At 45.3% G+C, this 17,458-nt stretch overlaps 1 protein-coding gene across 2 annotated transcripts in view; it reads right to left on the reverse strand.

Moving 5' to 3' along the window:
• Nucleotides 1-17,221, reverse strand: part of PARP14 (poly(ADP-ribose) polymerase family member 14) — a 40,800-nt gene extending 23,579 nt beyond the window's left edge. The window contains exons 1-5 of one of the 2 annotated variants that reach the window (XM_035000021.1): nucleotides 16,979-17,221; nucleotides 11,866-11,999; nucleotides 11,084-11,117; nucleotides 6,505-6,747; nucleotides 3,303-3,539 (exon numbers count right to left, since the gene is read on the reverse strand). In XM_035000021.1, coding sequence (XP_034855912.1) covers nucleotides 3,303-3,539; nucleotides 6,505-6,747; nucleotides 11,084-11,117; nucleotides 11,866-11,999; nucleotides 16,979-17,165 — 835 coding nt within the window. In that variant the 5' untranslated portion in view covers nucleotides 17,166-17,221. The remainder of the gene's footprint in view (nucleotides 1-3,302; nucleotides 3,540-6,504; nucleotides 6,748-11,083; nucleotides 11,118-11,865; nucleotides 12,000-16,978) is intronic. The other variant, XM_035000022.1, reaches the window with a different exon arrangement.
• Between the last annotated feature and the right edge of the window lie 237 nt (nucleotides 17,222-17,458).

Here is a 17,458-nt window from a genome sequence, read left to right on the forward strand (position 1 = left end):
CCTCCTGCCACTTCTACTGGGGCGGTCCCTAGGGTGGAATATGTGTGTGTGTGTGTGTGTATATGGGGGGGGGTACTCTTCTTCCCCTTGTATTAGTTATTAAACAGGTACAGAGGGTCTAAGAAGGACGAGAATTAGACTGAACTCCAATAACAACTTGGATTAAAATAGCACCCTTGTAGAAAGAGGTTAAAAATAACTTCACCTTGTGCATGATTGTCTCCTAGCCCTGGAACCAGACATCCTGAAAAGAACATGGCCTTCAGAGGCCAAAACCCATAGCTTGAATTTCCCAAAATGGCTTTGTACAAGCTCCAAGCCTAGGCAGGACCAGTGACCACTAACGTGTAACTGAGGCCACACAATGTGCCAAGCATGTTGCTGGTATAATTTCATTTGATCCTGACAAATTCCTCTGAGGCAAGTAGTGATGTGGACCCTATTTTACAGATGAGAAAACAGGCTTTGGTGGGTTAAAGTAACTTGCCCAACAGTGGACCTGAATAAGCATTTCTCCGAAGAAGACATACAGATAGCCAATAGACACGCATGAAAAGATGCTCAACATCACTAATCATTAGGGAAACACAGATCAAAACTACGATGAGATACCACCTCACACCAGTGAGAATGGCCAGTATCAAAAAGACAAGAAATAACAAGTGCTGGTGAGGATATGGAGAAAAAGGAACCCTCATGCACTGTTGGTGAGAATGCAAACTGGTGCAGCCACTGTGATAAATGGATAAAGGGGATTGGGAGATATAAGCTTCCAGTTATGGAATGAGTAAGTTACAGGGAGGAAAGGTACAGCAGAGGGAACAGAATCAATGATATTGTGATAGCGCTGTATGGTGACAGATGGTAGCTACACTTGGGAGCAGAGCATACAGAGTTGTTGAATCGCTATGTTGTACACCTGAGACTATTGTAACATTGTGTGTCAACTATACTTCAGTAAAAATATATATAGGGGCGCCTGGGTGGCACAGTCCATTAAGCGTCCAGTTCTTGGTTTTGGCTTAGGTCATTTCCTTGGGGTTGTGAGATCAAGCCCCACCTCAGGCTCTGTGCTCAGTGTGGAATCTGCTTGAGGTTCTCTCTCTCTCTCCCGCTCCCTCTGCCCCTCCACTTGTGCTCTCTTTCTCTAAAATAAATAAATAAATCAATCTTAAAATATATATAATAATAAATAAGTAAAGTAATAAAGTAATTTGCCCAAGATCACAAAGCTAGTAAGCACCAAAGCCAGGATTTGAACTCTGATCTGTCTGACTGAAGAACCATCACAGATGTCACCTTCCTGTTTCCTCCTCTTCAAGAAAAAGTAACTATATGCACAGCATTACTAGGATTCAGTGAGCTACTGTGGCAGAAAACACAGCAAAAGATCTTACCTAGAGTAGGTATTAGATAAGAGTTCTTTTCCTTAAGATTTTGTGAATCAGATTTTATAAATTGAACAAAATAATTCCAGAGTAAGTGCCTAACTTATTCCTCTCAAATCATCTACATAAATTTAGACTGCTAAATAAATTATGTTTTTAATCCAGCTTTAACTACAGTTGGCCTCCTTACTAATAATAGCCCCTAAGAAAAATTAATGTTTTGGGTTTTTTTTAAAAGATTTTATTTATTTACTTGACAGAGAGAGAGAGTAGCAGAGGGAGAGGGAGCGGCAGACTCCCTGCCGAGCAGGGAGCCCAATGCGGGGCTCGATCCCAGGACCCTGAGATCATGACCTGAGCTGAAGGCAGACGCCTAACCGACTGAGCCACCCAGGTGCCCCAAGAAAAATTAATGTTATAGGTGAGCAGGTGATTGGCAAAGAATGGAGACCTTAAGAGCACAGATTAAGGGCCAGACTAGCCAGGTTCAAATCCTGGCTCTGTCACTACACTAGCTGTGTAAACTTAGTCCAGTTATTTGACCTTTCAGTGCCTGTTTCTCATTTGTAAAACAGGGATTACAGTAATAACAATGCCCACAAAGCAGTGTCTGCGAATGCACTTTGCAGCACCCTGCAGAGCTATGCAAATGTAAGTCATGATTATAAGAAGGAGCGGCCACAGAAAGAAAGGGAAAATCGGTATATCTCAGACCACGGAAAACAGAGAGTTCGTGAGTTTAGACGAGGAGGCATGGTCAACATAGTCAGATGGTACAAAGAGGTCAGGATGCAGGGGAGCTTTGAGAGTGCCCTACTGCTCCCAGACATGGCTCTGCATAAAACAACCCTAATTAAATAGTCATACAAATGTAATGTAGACACTCTGAGGACACACCCAACTGCCCCAGGCCTTCAAGAGGTTCGAAGCCCCACCATAAACGGGAGGCTCACTTCTAGAGTAGGCAGCTTTATGGAGCTCTCTCCCTGGGCCCAGGCCCAGGCTCGGGGAGATTGAAAGAAATTGTGACAGAAGCTCCTCTTTTGTCCCCCTGCTCAAGGAACACTAGGACTTTCATTCCATTTTAATCCAAAGCGTATCTTCACCCCAGTTTCCGCAGCTCCTCAAAGCCAAAGGGAGTTTCCTCCACGGATCCCCCACAGAGCAGTTTATCTTCAATGGGTGGAATACCATGTGATCGTGTCTCATGCTCCCCCTGTTAGTCCCAAACCCACTGTTCCTTCTCTCCCTAAGAAGGCTGGCCCCCTAATTCCCACGCCTCTGCCTTCACCTCTGAACATCAAGTGGAATCTCCAAGCTGACTGTACATGCCTCCGAGAACTGGCAATCTAATATCTACAAAACCCTTAGAGGTGTTTCCCTGAGGTTCAGCTGAACATGGTTTTCACGGGGTTGCTGCAAAGAACAATCCAGCAGGCATCCGCTGGATGCCATTAACCACCCCTATGAATTTCTGAATGATGAGACTGACACGTGAAAGGGGGAAGTAGTGATACTTCACAGGAAGTGTATGTGTTTCTGAGTATTTCTTTACCTAGCCTTGTTGGGATGAACTTGAGAATTTCTACCAAGTAGACAGCTAAAACACAGATCATCTTTTTTTTTAATACAGTATTTCAAAGAGTCTAAGAATTATGGATTTTTCACTATAGGTAGAGACTCATGAGAGAATCTCCTTATATCTTTCAAAACTCGGCCCTGCTTCTCTAAAGTTTAAATCACTGGACTCATTAATGATCATATCCCAGATGAGCAGGATTACTAATGGATTTCCAGTGAAATTTATGAATAAAAAATAAAATGCATCAGAACTCAACTGATAACTGATAAGATCTGCTAAAAGGGCTTAGATCATGTGAGGTAGGTTCACAAAATCAGGCTCATAGATATTACCTTTTTTGTCAAAAAACTCAATCAGAGCCGAATTCTCTTCAGGCAAACACTCAATACTGGCAATTCTTCCTCCTCCATTTTGAGGATTTTCAAATAAGCATTTCAGATTATAGTCATCAACACCAGGTGGCAGGTTTTCAACCCTGATTGTTTTCGTCACTTCTAGAAGTCTTGGAGAAAGCTGGAGTTGTTTCACTAAGTGGTGCCTGGGACAATCATTAACAAATGTCACAGCATCTACAAATCAAAATCAATCAATTAATCCATCCATCCATTAGAAAATTATGATCATACCTTTATGTTATACAAAAGAAACTGGATATTAATTGAGATAAAGGAGATAGCTAAGCACTCAATTTTTAGAGGCAAGATTTTCATTTCTTTTTTTTTTTTTTTAAAGATTTTATTTATTTGAGAGAGAGAGACAGATATGGACAGAGAGAGCATAAGCAGGGAGGAACGGGAGAAGCAGGCTCCGCCGAGCAGGGAGCCCGACGTGGGGCTCCATCCCAGGACCCTGGGACCACGACCCAAGCCGAAGGCAGACACTTAACCCACTGAGCCACCCAGGCACCCCAAGATTTTCATTTCTATATGAGAATTTACGTTCTTACAACTCCCGGTCTCTGAGCAGTAACAAACATACATGTGAACGTTTTACCTGGCATACTGCCACGGAGCTGTGTTCCTGATTGCAGGCACAGCTCTCTCCAACCCCCCTTGACGTCCTACCCGAGTGCTCTGTCTACAGTACAAATCTCCTCACTCCCCTCCTTTCTCAAGTCCTACAATGGCTCCCCATTACCCGCAGACATCAGTTCACGCTCCTTAGCTAGGCTTAAAATGCCCTTGGTTGGCTATTTGACTCCAAACTAATTTCCAAACATCACCTCTGGTTATTCTCTGCCATTCATTTTATTTTCCTTGTTGCCACAAAAACTAGTCATTATTTTGAAAACCCTATTCTCTTTTGCCTCACTATATATAGTTACCTGTACCTGAAATGCCCTTCTCCGATTTTTTTTTAATCCTGTCCTATTCCTCCTTCAAGACTCAGCCTGATTATCCCATTCAAATTAATAAATATCGACGGTGGGCTCATGATGTGCCAGGCACTGTGCTAGGATCTGGAGATAGAGAGATGAATATAAGTCCTTGAAAATTCACCATCTAGGGGCGCCTGGGTGGCTCAGTCGGTTAAGCGTCTGCCTTCGGCTCAGGTCATGATCTCAGGGTCCTGGGATCGAGCCCCGCATCGGGCTCCCTGCTCTGCGGGAAGCCTGCTTCTCCCTCTCCCACTCCCCCTGCTTGTGTCCCCTCTCTCGCTGTGTCTCTCTCTGTCAAATAAATAAAAATAAAATCTTTAAAAAAAAAAAAAGAAAATACGAATATTCGGGGTGCCTGGGTCGCTCAGTCGTTAAGCGCCTGCCTTCGGCTCAGGTCTGGATCCCGGGGTCCTGGGATGGAGCCCCACTTTGCTTTGGGCTCCCTGCTCAGCGGGAAGCCGGCTTCTCCCTCTCCCGCTCCCCCTGCTTGTGTTCCCTCTCTCGCTGTCTCTCTCTCTGTCAAATACATAAATAAAATCTTTAAAAAAAATAGAAAAAAGAAAATTCACCATCCAGGAGTGGGGAGGCGGGTCTTGAAAGCACACAAATGGCCTATTGTGGGATCAGATGACGCAGGAAGACAAATACTGGGAATCCCACAAGGATTGTCAGGGTAAGTGGTTGCTGATCTGAGTTTTGAAGGACAGAGCAGAGTTTAGCTTATAGATTAGGGGAGGAAACGTTTCCCGCAGAGAGAAGAGCAGTGGCAGGAAATAACAGTGTACTGGGGACCTGGGAGACTGGGACCAGTGGAGTATAAACTTCATAGAAGGGAGTAAGCAAGGCAAAACCAAGCCACCTTGTTTGGATCCCCTTTCCTCCCATTCCCCAGAGCCTGCCGTTCACAGCGGAGGGAGGCAGCTTCTCTAGCATCTTCATTTTTCATTTACATATGGGTCTCCAACTCCATAGGAGTTCCTCAAGATCAGGAACCAAGAATTATTCATCTCTGTACCCACAGCACCTAAACAAGTGCCTGGCACATAGTAGGTATTTAAGATTTTTGATTAATGAACAAAAGCAAGTCCACTCAGTTCTTCTTTTTTAAGAAATAATTATAAAACTGACATGAGAATAGCTCCCTTCATTGAGTCCTTACTATGCATCAGGGACTATATTAAGAGCAGCTTTGCACACATTGTCTCATTTAATCCTCTTAAAAGCTGTATCAGGTAGGTATTTTTTCCTCTAGTCTATGGAGGAGAGAAGTCAAGTACAGAGGGGAGTAACCTGGACAAGCTCTGATAATTAGTCAAATGGTGGAGCTAGAATTTTGACTTCATGACCATCCTCCTGCCATGGCCATGGAACAGTGAGGGCTCGGATTGGAAAACTGCCTGGTCCTTCTGGACATGACTCCTCACACGGACCTTGAAGAGCACTCATTTCCTGCATCCCATGCACTTCCTCTCCTGCATGTGGGATGACCATGAAAGTACTAAGGAAATACATGGTAAAGGACATAAGAGAAGAGGCTGTGTAGAGGTGGGCCATGGGGTTCAAATCTAAGAATTTATTAGCATCTCTGCACCTCTTTGTCTCCTCAACTGTAAAATGAGGAGGAAAAACAATGATCTCAAAAGGTTGTTAAAAGGAACAAATGAATTAACACATGTAATGAGCTTAGCATAGTACCTGACTTACAGTATCTCTATATGAGTGTCTGCTATTATCAACATTACTACATTCCAATAAGTCCAGTTTGGTAACACAGATCAGTATTTACTTCTCCCAGTGAGATAACGCATGTAAAGATGCTGAATCTTCTGCTTGGAATCACTTTTATAACCTTAGACTTTAGATTTCTGTTTGGGTGTGTTATCTCTCTCTCTCTGTCTCTCTGTTTCTCTCTCTCTCTCTCACACACACACACACCCTCATACAATGAAGTCTGATTTACTGAACATACCAGAATTTCGTTTTAAAACAAATTTGCTTCTCTTTCAAAATAAAAAAGCATCTATATTATCCTGAAGTCCTTTCTTACTAGCTACGAGAAAAAGTCAAGCTTTCAGAGTCATTCCATTACCTGGATGTCTCAAATCCCAAAGTGGGGCGCAAAGAAGATTGGCAAATGCAGTATCATTTGATCTTACCCACATGTGTTAGAAAGGTAACTACAGCAACGTCAAAATCTCGTAATACTTCCACTTGAAAAGCATCATTGGACAGGCCAGTTACATTCTCCACTATCAAGATTAACATTATATCAGTTACATTTGTCTTGAGATTTTCAAATGCAACCGAAGAGGCTGTATTTTCACACTCTTCTGAGGTATCTTCCATTTTCTCCGATCTTCTACTGGGAGTAAGTTTTATATCCAGTTCTTCTGACACATCTGATTTTAGAAGGACAAAATAGGTACAAGATGTTACATTTGTCTATCATGGTCTTAGCAAATTATCATAAGACACTGTCCTCTTTCCTTTTCAATCTCTTGGCTAAGTCAAATAAAAAAGATCTGAGAAGGCTTTTTGCTTAATTTAGTTAAAAATAAAATGTAACATTTAACTATTATTGTTAAGTTTGATTTTTAGTATGCCCTTTTCTGCCTTGTCTCTTTGAGGAACCTGTCTTTCATAGCCTTTGACATATGCTTCCATCAAGCACCTTATACAGTTACTGAATTCAGCTTCTCAAAAGCAAGGGACATGTTTATTCATCCTTGTATTGCTGGTACCTAGTATATACTTGAGGCTCAAGAGTGCTGAATCAGAGATTTACTGTTTGGGCCACTGGAGGAAAGCAAGAATATCTGATGACATGTAACATATGATGCTCTGAAAAGTAATACGTTTTCATCACTGAAGATAAAAAAGGATACTCGTTGAATGACTAAGGAACACACATAGAAAGTAAAATGGCCTAGAGAGCTGTATGTATACATCAAGCTCACCGAACAGCAATCCTCCCAGCCAGCTTGTTCCTCTCCATTTTTGGCCCTACGTGAGTTCCATCTATGCATCAGGTCAGTCCCACTCTATACTTGCCCAGTGCAGCATGATGCATATGATATAATCTTTAGACATTCTGTGAGTGACTGTTCAACTGGGGCCCTTATTATGTTCAAGGCACTGGAGGTGTGGAGAGGGGTGCATACAGAAAACATCAGATAAGGAACTTACAGGTTTTCTAATGGAGGTATACAAGACAAATGACAAAAGGAACTGACATTTGTAAATGTTTATCACGGCAGAGTAAAATGCTACGTGCTCAACAAATCCATTTTGTTTTCTTTCTGGGCAACATTTCCCAGACTTCCCACAGCCAAGTTCATGTGGCTAATGGAATAGGGGTGAAAGTGTGAATTGCACTTCCACGCCTGGCAAGTACAAATCTTCTTTATGTGAATTTCCATTCTCCTTTGCAGTGACTTTGAAGGCCACGTATCAAAAGTAATCTTGTCAAAAGGTGGAAGGAACCTGGGATTCCTGAAGCAGTCTAGCCTGCCCCCTTCCCCAGCTGCTGACGACACTGACCTATGATTTGGGGGGTTGTTTGTTACAGCAGTTAGGTGATCCTGACACATACTCCTGTTACGTGTGGAATGTAACACCACACACTCACACCAAATTAAAAATAGCTTAAGTATTCAATAATACCAGAGCATTCAATGAGAGAGGTGTGACAAAGCAGAAGGACCGCTGAGCTGGGGGTGAGGTTGTCTGAGTTCAACCCTTGACTCTGCCACTCTTTAGCCATGTGACCTCAGGCAAGTCTCTTTACAAAGGAGTCCTGGATGAACTGAATGGTAAGAGCCTTTCCAGCTACATGGTTTTATAACCGTATGACTATTAGAAGCTTCATCACAAGAGAGGCTTTGTTGACTGCCAAATAAAGAGCATCAATAATCCAGCCAGGAGTCCGAGAGACACAGAGGCGACTGGGCTGCTTCGGAAAGGCTTCAGGAAAAGGGGAAGCTGAGTGGATCTTGAAAGCTCTCTAGAGTTTAGATAGAGAGAAGTGGGATATTGGGGATTGGGGCCCACAGAAGTACAGGCAGAGTGCCAAGACTGCGCCAAACTACTTAGGAAATGGTGGTCTGACTGATGAAGCTCAAGGAGCACTTAGGTGTAGATGTAAGAAATTAGGCCAGAAAAGTTGGCTTCATCAGGAACGTGGTGTGGACTTTATCCTGCAGTCGGTAGGAAGGGTGAGTTGTGGAAGGTTTCTGTGATAAGGAGGACAGGACATTTAGCAATAGTAAAAGGGCCGGTCAGATTTAAGGAAAAGGACATCAGATACAGAGAGACCAAGCAGGGTGCTCCTGCCATGCTGGATTTGTGAGGTAATAATGGCAGCCTGGTATGAGGGAGGGACAGATGAGGAAATCTTAAAAAAAAAAAAAAAGTATTAAGTCTCTGTGACTAACATACACGAAGGCTTAAAGAAAAGAGATGACTGAAGTTTCCAGTAGGTGATGGGCAGACTGGTTGAGTACTTCAAGAGAAATAAGGAAGACAGAAAGGGTACTGGTGTGAGGAAGAAGACACAGGTGGCTTTGACATGGTGGCTTTAACATATTTTCCAACGGGAAGGTCGGACACGAGGTCTGGAATTTAGAAGAGAGTCCAGGCTGGAAGTATAGAGTTGAAAAAGCCAGAATTTCCTGAGCACAAGTGACCAGTATCTCTCTGCTCTTGCATGTCTCTCTTGTACAGGTTCTTCCAATTGCTGGTTTCCACCTTGCAGACCCAGCCCAATTCAGCTTAGCCTGGAACAGGACATTAGCTCAGTGCCCACATCCTCTGGTGTTGGTGTGTGGCTTGACTGACCTATTCTTCCTCTGTCAACTGCTTATCCGTCTTCAACTTCATGCCCAGGGTTTGGCGCATGCCCAGTGCGCTCAGCGTGCAGTATTCTCTGTTCTCCTCATCCCTGAAATGTGGAACCTATTAGGGAACTACCCTCCACCCTGATTTTGCTCGGTTCTGAAGACTGTCTACATCATTCTAATTAATTTCAAAAGTACTAGCCTTGGGGTCACTGTCAGGATTCAGTGTGGAGCAACCACTCGACAAGGGACCTCCTCTTATGTCTCTTAAAGGGGTCAATTAAGTACTTCGTTAAAGACGGCCCAACTCCTGGCTGCTTACTATCATTAGAGTCTGGGTCATGTAAAAACAGGTCAGCAAACGAGTCTAAAGTCTCCAGGACAATGAAAAGTCCATTGGTGGAGTGGGACTGGACGGCTCTTCCTGAGAATACCCTTGGTGTTGTAAGCAAATCTGAAACAGTGCTGACAAATCAGTTAAGACAGAGTAGGGTAAAATCTATGAAATCATAAGAAACACAGACTTGATTAAAGTCTAGACCCAGGAAATGGTACAGATATAAATGTACCAATATAAAACCACTTCCCGGTCTAAAATTGAGTTTGAGGGTACAGCACATAAGGCGTTTTCCAAAAATAGATAAGGATTTAGGGAGTCCCAATGAACACTGGAAGTTACTTGAGCCTGTTTCATATCTGAAGAATAGAAAGCAGTAATTACTCTAAACAGACAAAAGATTCCTATCACATAACAATCATGAGCTTTTTTTTTTTTTCCCTAGATGTATTTATTTGTCAGAGAGGGAGAGAGAGAGAGCACAAGCAAGGGGAGCTGCAGGCAGAGGGAGAAGCAGGCTCCCCTCTGAGCAAGGAGCCAGATACAGGACTCGACCCCAGGATGCTGGGATCATGACCTGAGCTGAAGGCAGACGCTTAACCGACTGAGACACCCAGGCGTCCCTAATCATGAGCTTCTTAAGAAAACCTTGAATCCTAGATTCTACGGCTGAATAGTGCCTCCATGTTAGGTAAAAACAATCCATACATCCCTCTCCAGTCGGTTTGCCAAGTAAAGGCAGCTCTCAGCCTACTGCCATTTTCAAAAGAGAAAGTTGCAAAAATGGAAACATGTTCTCAAAACAGTGTCAGTTTTAGAGGATAATAATTTACACATTTTTTCGGAATTCCTTTTCCCTAAGATCTGGATAAACGTATCACTTTATCTCTCTTGTCCAGCCATTCAGCACAGGTCGACATCTCTCCCCTTTATAAGAGCATGCTTGGCCAGGAAAACGAGCTGCCTCTTCAGTAAGTGGCAGCTGGTATGGCAGGCCAACACCCAGACACTAGGAAAGCTGCAGAGTCCACAAGGGTTATGAGGTGGCGGCTGTTTCCTACAGCAGAAGGGATAAGAAGAGCTCTGGGGGTGCTGCACCCACATCCCGCACCCAGCACGTAGAAGCTTTTGTCCACCGTCCTGTTGTGGCCCCAGAGGACAGCGCCCTCCAGACCCAGTGCTCGGAAACTGACTTAGCCACACAGGACACACGCTGACACATCGTGTCCTTGCTTCTCGATGGCAGTTGGGCACAGGCGGGCTCTACAGGTCAGTTTATCACCATCTCCCAGGCACCTCTTCGCCTCCTTTCAATTGCAAGGTGTCTCCCAGTCCCCACAGAGAGATCTGTTCCCATCCTTCTGACCTGAGCCCTAAGATCTCAGGGGGCTCCCCCCGTGCTCACCCTCAGCACAGCTGGCTGCGAGTAAGCAGATGGCATCTCTAAGCTAAGCACACCCTGCTTTGTGAAGTCAAGAAGAGAAGGATGAGCCCCGCAAGTGCCATCCTTAATGAAAGCAAACCCACTGGCGAAGGTCAGCCATCTCAGTTCTTTGCCCTTACCTGGTTCTTTGACATGTTCTTTGGTCTCCAATTCCTGAAATCCAACAAACGATAGAGTAGCATCAAGAAATGACTAATAATTTCTTTACATTGAGAAACTGTCCCTGGGACTGGACCGGAGACATCGGGCCATTAGAAACAATAATAAAAAGCTCTGGCACTTACGCTGTTGAATGCACCTCATATCCACTTAGCACAAGAATCACTGCTAAAAATGAGTCACAAATTACTAAAACCCAATTAACACCAAGTGCTTGCGGTGTGGGGTAACACCTAAATCTTTTCCCCATTTAATGTTTATTGAGTGTTTACTATTAACAAGCACCGTGCCTTGTGCTTTACAGAGATTGTCTCATTTAATCCTCACAACGATCCACCAACCCACCAACCCAATGGATTACTGTCCCATTTTACAGTCAAGGAGATAGCACAGGTAGTATGGATCTCTGTCCCCTCAAAATGATGTAAAAATAAAACAAACTGAGCAAGTTCCAGGTTAAAAGCACCCAAACAAACTCAAAAATTTACATCTCAAAGCAGCCTTATTATAATCTGCAAATTCTGACTTTTCAGAAAGTGTTTTAAAATCAAACAAAAAGCGCCCCCTCCTTCATTATTCCATACCTTCCCCATGACTGCTTTCACTCCCTCCACATCTGTAAGGTGCCTTCTATTCCAATTTGATTTATACTTCTCATCCCACTATATTCTCCATATTGTGATTTTCTTCCCACACAGCTTGGCAGAACACCCTACTTCCCTTTACTCACGCCTTGACTTACCTTTGTTGGAATTTCCCCCTCAAAGACATCCTGGACTTCATCTGGGGCTGTGGGCAACTGGACAGTTAACTGGAATGCTCCTATTCCTGGCCATAGCAACTCATGGTTCTTTGTCTCCAGAACTCTTTGCCGAACTGAAAAAAAAAAAAAAGAAGAAACTGTCAAGCAATCTTTATTCATCAAATTATTTCATGATTTCCATAGGGCTTCATCATTTGCAATCAATGGCTTGGTCAGTTTCCCAAGCAAGTCCTTGTATGGTGAAAAGAAGAAAAGTTTAGCAAGTACACCTGGGTTTCAATCCCATCTTTACCCTTATTTTTTTTTAACCCCTGGGCATGTTCCTTAATAAGTCTTACTTGCAAAGCCTCAGTCTTCTTGTCTATTAATAAGTAATTAATGAAGACTGTCTTATATAGGTGTTACATGTATTAAATTAAAAAACATTATAAAGGACTTAGTACAGTCCATAATGCTCAGGAGGCACTAAGAAAGGTAACAATATTTATTCCACAAGTGAAGGGAAATAATCGAAGTATGCCTCATGGTGAACCCAGAGAAGACTGGGTGCTGGGACGTGGCCCGATGAAAGCTGTGTTTTAGGAAGGCAATTTGAGTGACCAAGAGCACAATGGCCAGGAGCCTAGTGAAAAAGCTGTTTCATTCAGTTCCTTAACCTGTGATGATAAGAGCCTCACATCCAATAGTAAAAGGAGTAGAAAAGAAGGGATGGGAGAAATTAAAAAGAAAAAAAGAATTAGCACAGCAGACAGCTGGGTTGTAGTGAAAAAACTGAACAGTGAACAGAAGAGTCCGAAGACTTGGATTTAAATTCCAACTCTGCCAAAAACGAGATGAGTGACATTGAGAAAATATCTTAACTTCTTGAGTCTGTTTCCTCCCTTGAAACAGTGTTGTGAATGAATTTTGTAACACCCACAAGAGCTATGCAAGTGTAAGTTTATAATTATAAGCCGGAGCAGCCAGAGAGAGAAAAGGAAAATCAGTGCATCTCAGGCCATGGAGAACCAGCAAGGAGCCAGTTTAGAGGAGGAGGCGTGCTCAACATAGTCAGCTGGTGCAAAGAGGTCAGGGTGAAGGGGAACCTCTGAGAGTGCCCTACTCCTCCCAGACGTGGCTCTGACGTGCATGTTGGGCCACTATCTTGCATGCCGGTGTGGATGGGTGGAAAGACCAAGGATATAGGGAATCTTTCATAAGAAGGAGCTGGAATAGCTTTCCCACCTCAATCATCCACGAAAGGGCAGGAGGTGTGAGGCCTTCACTGGATGCCAACTCAGAAACGGGCCCCAGAAACAATATGAGAAAGAACGCCAGACTCTACTTTCACTCTTCATGAGATAGCAGATGTTTTCACGTGGACTCCTGAGGGGCTGTCCTAAGCTAGCGGGAGGGCTGAGGACCCCATATGACCCCTGAAGCCTGAAGCCTGAGAACAAGTCAATTTTTGTAAGCCAAGTTGTCTAGAGTCGTGGGCTTCTGTGATGCATTCCTTTTACAATCCCCTAGACTTTGGGAGAATCTTATCCAGGCATCTAAATGCAAAAGCTGTTCTGAGATTGTGCACAATATGCAGGGCACGAGGATTTCGAGAGAGCAGACAGTAGCAATAGGAGTAAGTGACCCGCCACAAGGACAAGGGGAATCTGGGAGGAAAAAGAGCTGAAACCCTGATGTCCAGCCACCCTTCCCCATGTGGACAGTCTCCCTTCTGCACCAACCTCAGACCACTGACATTTAATTTTACTTAAAGAGGAAATGGGTTCCCCTACCCCGAACAGACTGAAAATTATCAGAAGACAAATTATGACCTGAAAGGATGATAAATGCACACATCTGAAACAGGGCTTAATAAGTTAATTTACACTGGACTTCTCAGAAATTGAGTGAGCTATTTAAAAGTAAGATACAGCTTCCAAATACTTCTGTTTGCTATACACGAATTTCTTCTTTTTTTTTTTTTTAGATTTTATTTATTTATTTGAGAAAGAGAGAGAGAAAGCATGAGCAGGGGGAGGGGCAGAGAGAGAGGGAGAAGAAAGCTCCCCACTGAGCAGGGAGCCTGATGCGGGGCTCGATCCCAGGACCCTGAGATCATGACCTGAGCCAAAGGCAGAAGCTTAACGACTGAACCACCCAGGCGTCCCAGCAATACACTAATTTCTACAGAGCTGTGCTGTTGGGCTCATTCTTGCTATATGAATCATGTGAAGAAAGTAGTGCTACACGGTGCCTCGCACCCGATGAGGCCACTTCCTGGGGTGGGGGGTGGGGGGGAATCCCTGCAGAAGAACCAGTGCCCGAGGACCAGGACCGCTGGGAGGGAGGGCGCGGTCAACCATTGTTTTTTTTTTTTTTAATTTTTAATTTTTTTTTTTAAGATTTTATTTATTTATTTGAGAGAGAGAGAATGAGAGACAGAGAGCATGAGAGGGAGGAGGGTCAGAGGGAGAAGCAGACTCCCCGCCGAGCAGGGAGCCCGATGCGGGACTCGATCCTGGGACTCCAGGATCATGCGGTCAACCATGGTTAGCAAATTTCTGGAAACCTGTTACTGGGGCAATAGCTCCTCAGGTAGGAAACTGAAACTGAATAGGCACTTCCTGCCACACACACCCCTCTTCCCCGCCCCCAGGGCCTTTGCCCATAAAAGGTTTCGATTTGTACTAAGTTGGAGCTGTCTGTGCTGGGGGTACCACAAGAGGGGCCGCTGGAGCAGCCTGGGGACGGAGGTAGGGGAGGTGGGCTGGGTGGTGAGAGGAAGGAAGCCTGTGGGGGAGACTGCCACCATTTCTGCGTTCAGGGCTAGAACAGAATGATGTTATTGACACAAAAGTGTATTTTGCGCTGTTGGTATTTTTATGCTGTTGGTATTTTCTACTAATCATCTCCCTTTTTTGTTCATTCAGGGTTGGCAACAAACAACGGGGCTTCCCAAAGTTTAGCACACCAGGGCCCCCCGGAGTGCTGGTCAAGCACACAGAGTCCCGCTCACCCACCCGCGGGGTTCCTAAATCTCTAAGAGGCACCAGGCACTGGGTCTGTTTAGTCTGTTGCGAGTCAGACGCAGAGGCCAGTGGCCCCAAATTGAGAACCACTCGGGAGGTTAAGAGGATTCTAAAGAGGTAAGTGTCCCTAAGGGCCAGGCCCTTATGATGTTGACAGTTGCAATCAAAGTGGTAAAACTCCTTGAGGAAAATGAAGTCCAGGGGAAATGGCTTACATCGCACAGCTGCTCTTCCGAGCATTCCTCAGTGAAATGAGGCCTTGGAAAACTCGGTACTTGGTTTTCCTAAGGGCTCTGAGCCTAGTAGGTCTCCTGTCCCCCACCTGCCTCCCCCTACACACACTTCGCTGGGGAACCCCTCTACTCTCTGGGTTTCATTTCTTCCTTTCCGGATCTCTGCTTAGAGCATGCCAGTTTCTCTCCGGTAAGCCTCATTGCCTCTCCTCTGGCTCAAATGCTTCTCCAGATCCAGCGACGGGAAGGTAGAATCAGTGCTTGTCCACTTCCCCCTATGAGATTCCAAAGGAAAAAGCGCACGCTCCGGGACCAGCAGCTCACAGGCCTCTCACTACAGACCTGGTCTTGACCCAGCAGATAATAACTGGGTGGGTGCTTATCCTCTCTTTCCTAAAGCTAACAGCAAGGGTGGGGGGGAGAACTCAGCCGCTCAACTGCCTGGGGTGAGGGTTGAGGGGATCTCAAAACTCCCAACCCACATAAACTCAGAATGTCACCCCTGCTCCCAGTCCAAGGACCACCCTGAAACTGAGGGAAGAGGTACCAGCGCACCCTCAATGAAGATTCTGTGTGTAGATCAACAGCAAGCAGCCCTCCAATAACTTTCTATATTTACACCCAATGTGCTTTTAGACAACACTTTCATACCTCCTCCAAGTGACCCCAGAAACACTGGGAATCTCACGACCTATAGGAAAATCCCACTGACTCCTCACATTCCTTTAACACCTTTTTTTCCCCACCTAAAAAATAACTGAAGAAAAGGGGGGCTCTCCCTCTCCGTCCCTCTCTCTCAGAGCATTGACCTCAGTTACCAAATCCAGAATAGTACACGAATACATATCTTCCATGTGCACGCTGATTTTCATGTTTCAAGGACTCAGTTGTCCTCAACCTAGAACATTGCATGGATCTCCTAAAAGTGATTCCCAGGGTCTCTCCCAACAGAAGTCAAGGTACTTATTTTCAACCAAATTTATCTCGTTAAAGTATATTTGGACATGTCTCTCCTCTGCCTACCTAGGGGAAAGTTCATAGTCTTTATGGTGTAATTCAAGGTCCTCTACCATCTCAACCCAACTTTCTCTTAGCCTTAATTTCCTCTCCACCACTTCACAAGAAGGAGGTTTAATGACAGAAGGCCTAAGATTTTTAAAATATAGGTACACCCCCCCCACCCCCGCCCCGGCTTAGCCTTCTGAAATTTCTCAGCCCCCATCTGCAGATCTTGCTTGTACACGGAGATTAATAGAGTCACCACTCAACCCAAACCTCCCTGAGGGCGCTCTGCATGTCGCCTGAGGATGCCCCGTGCTTCCCTGCCCCCAGCACCTGTCCATGCAGTGTGCTCCCATTGGAATAGTCCTCCCCAATATCCTGCCTGCAGGAACGGAATTGGCCCTCAGGAATCAGTTTAGATGTGTGACTCTCCCTGGAAATTTTCTCTTCCCTTCAAATCGTGCTCCCATCAATCTTTGGAGTTCTAGAACAGCTGCTTTAATAGGAAGGAAAAAAACTGCAATGGAATAGCAACTCCGCCCCTAACACAGTAGGTCGCCTTGTAAAAGGAGGTGAGTGAAGCAGCCTATCACTACTCTTTTCCGTTTCATCGCGCTGCAAGTTTAGCCTTAGAACTCACTTGCGCGGTTCTGCCGCCACCTCCAGGCAGCAGCTGGGAGTGCTTAGGGCCCCTCGCGCACTCTTCTTCGGGTCTGCAGCCCCGCGCCCTCCCTCCCTTAAGGCTGCTGCCGGAGCCGGGCGGGGTCTCCCGCTGTGCGCCCCGGTTCCTAGTTACCCTGCGGGAAGACCCCGGTTGTCCCCTCTCACGCCCACCCTTACACCCCTCACCGTCCTTTAGATGGAAGAACACCAGGAAGCGGGACGGGGTGCCGGGTTCCTGGAGGACCTCACAATCCCCGCCTCCGGATCTCCTCGCGCTCTGGAAGTACATCTGCAACTTGGTGCTCAAGTTCTCCGGGGGGTCGGGGCCCCAGGACCCTTCGACCAGCAGTGGGAAGGAGCCGAGCGCAGCCATTCTTAGCTCTGCTCATCTGTTCCCGCTGTTCGACCCATCCCGACTGAGTGTGGCAAACTTTGTCCCTTTAGGTTTCGGTTTCATTTCCCAGAAAACTCCTCCCCTGACATTAGTTTCTGCCTGTGGCTGTAAATAGCTGTGCCAGGATCGAACTAGTCCGTGTGTCGACCCGCGCAGTCCTTCACCTTCAGCTCTGGCCCACAGCGAAGGCTGATTGGTCATCGCCACTCCAAGCAACTGGTCCTGCGCCCTTTGTAAACTTGGGTCCCTAAGCTCGGGTACTGTGTGCCACT

The sequence above is a fragment of the Mirounga leonina genome, unplaced genomic scaffold (genome assembly GCF_011800145.1).
Source record: "Mirounga leonina isolate KUSES-001 unplaced genomic scaffold, KU_Mleo_1.0 Mir_115, whole genome shotgun sequence".
Lineage (NCBI taxonomy): Eukaryota > Metazoa > Chordata > Mammalia > Carnivora > Phocidae > Mirounga > Mirounga leonina.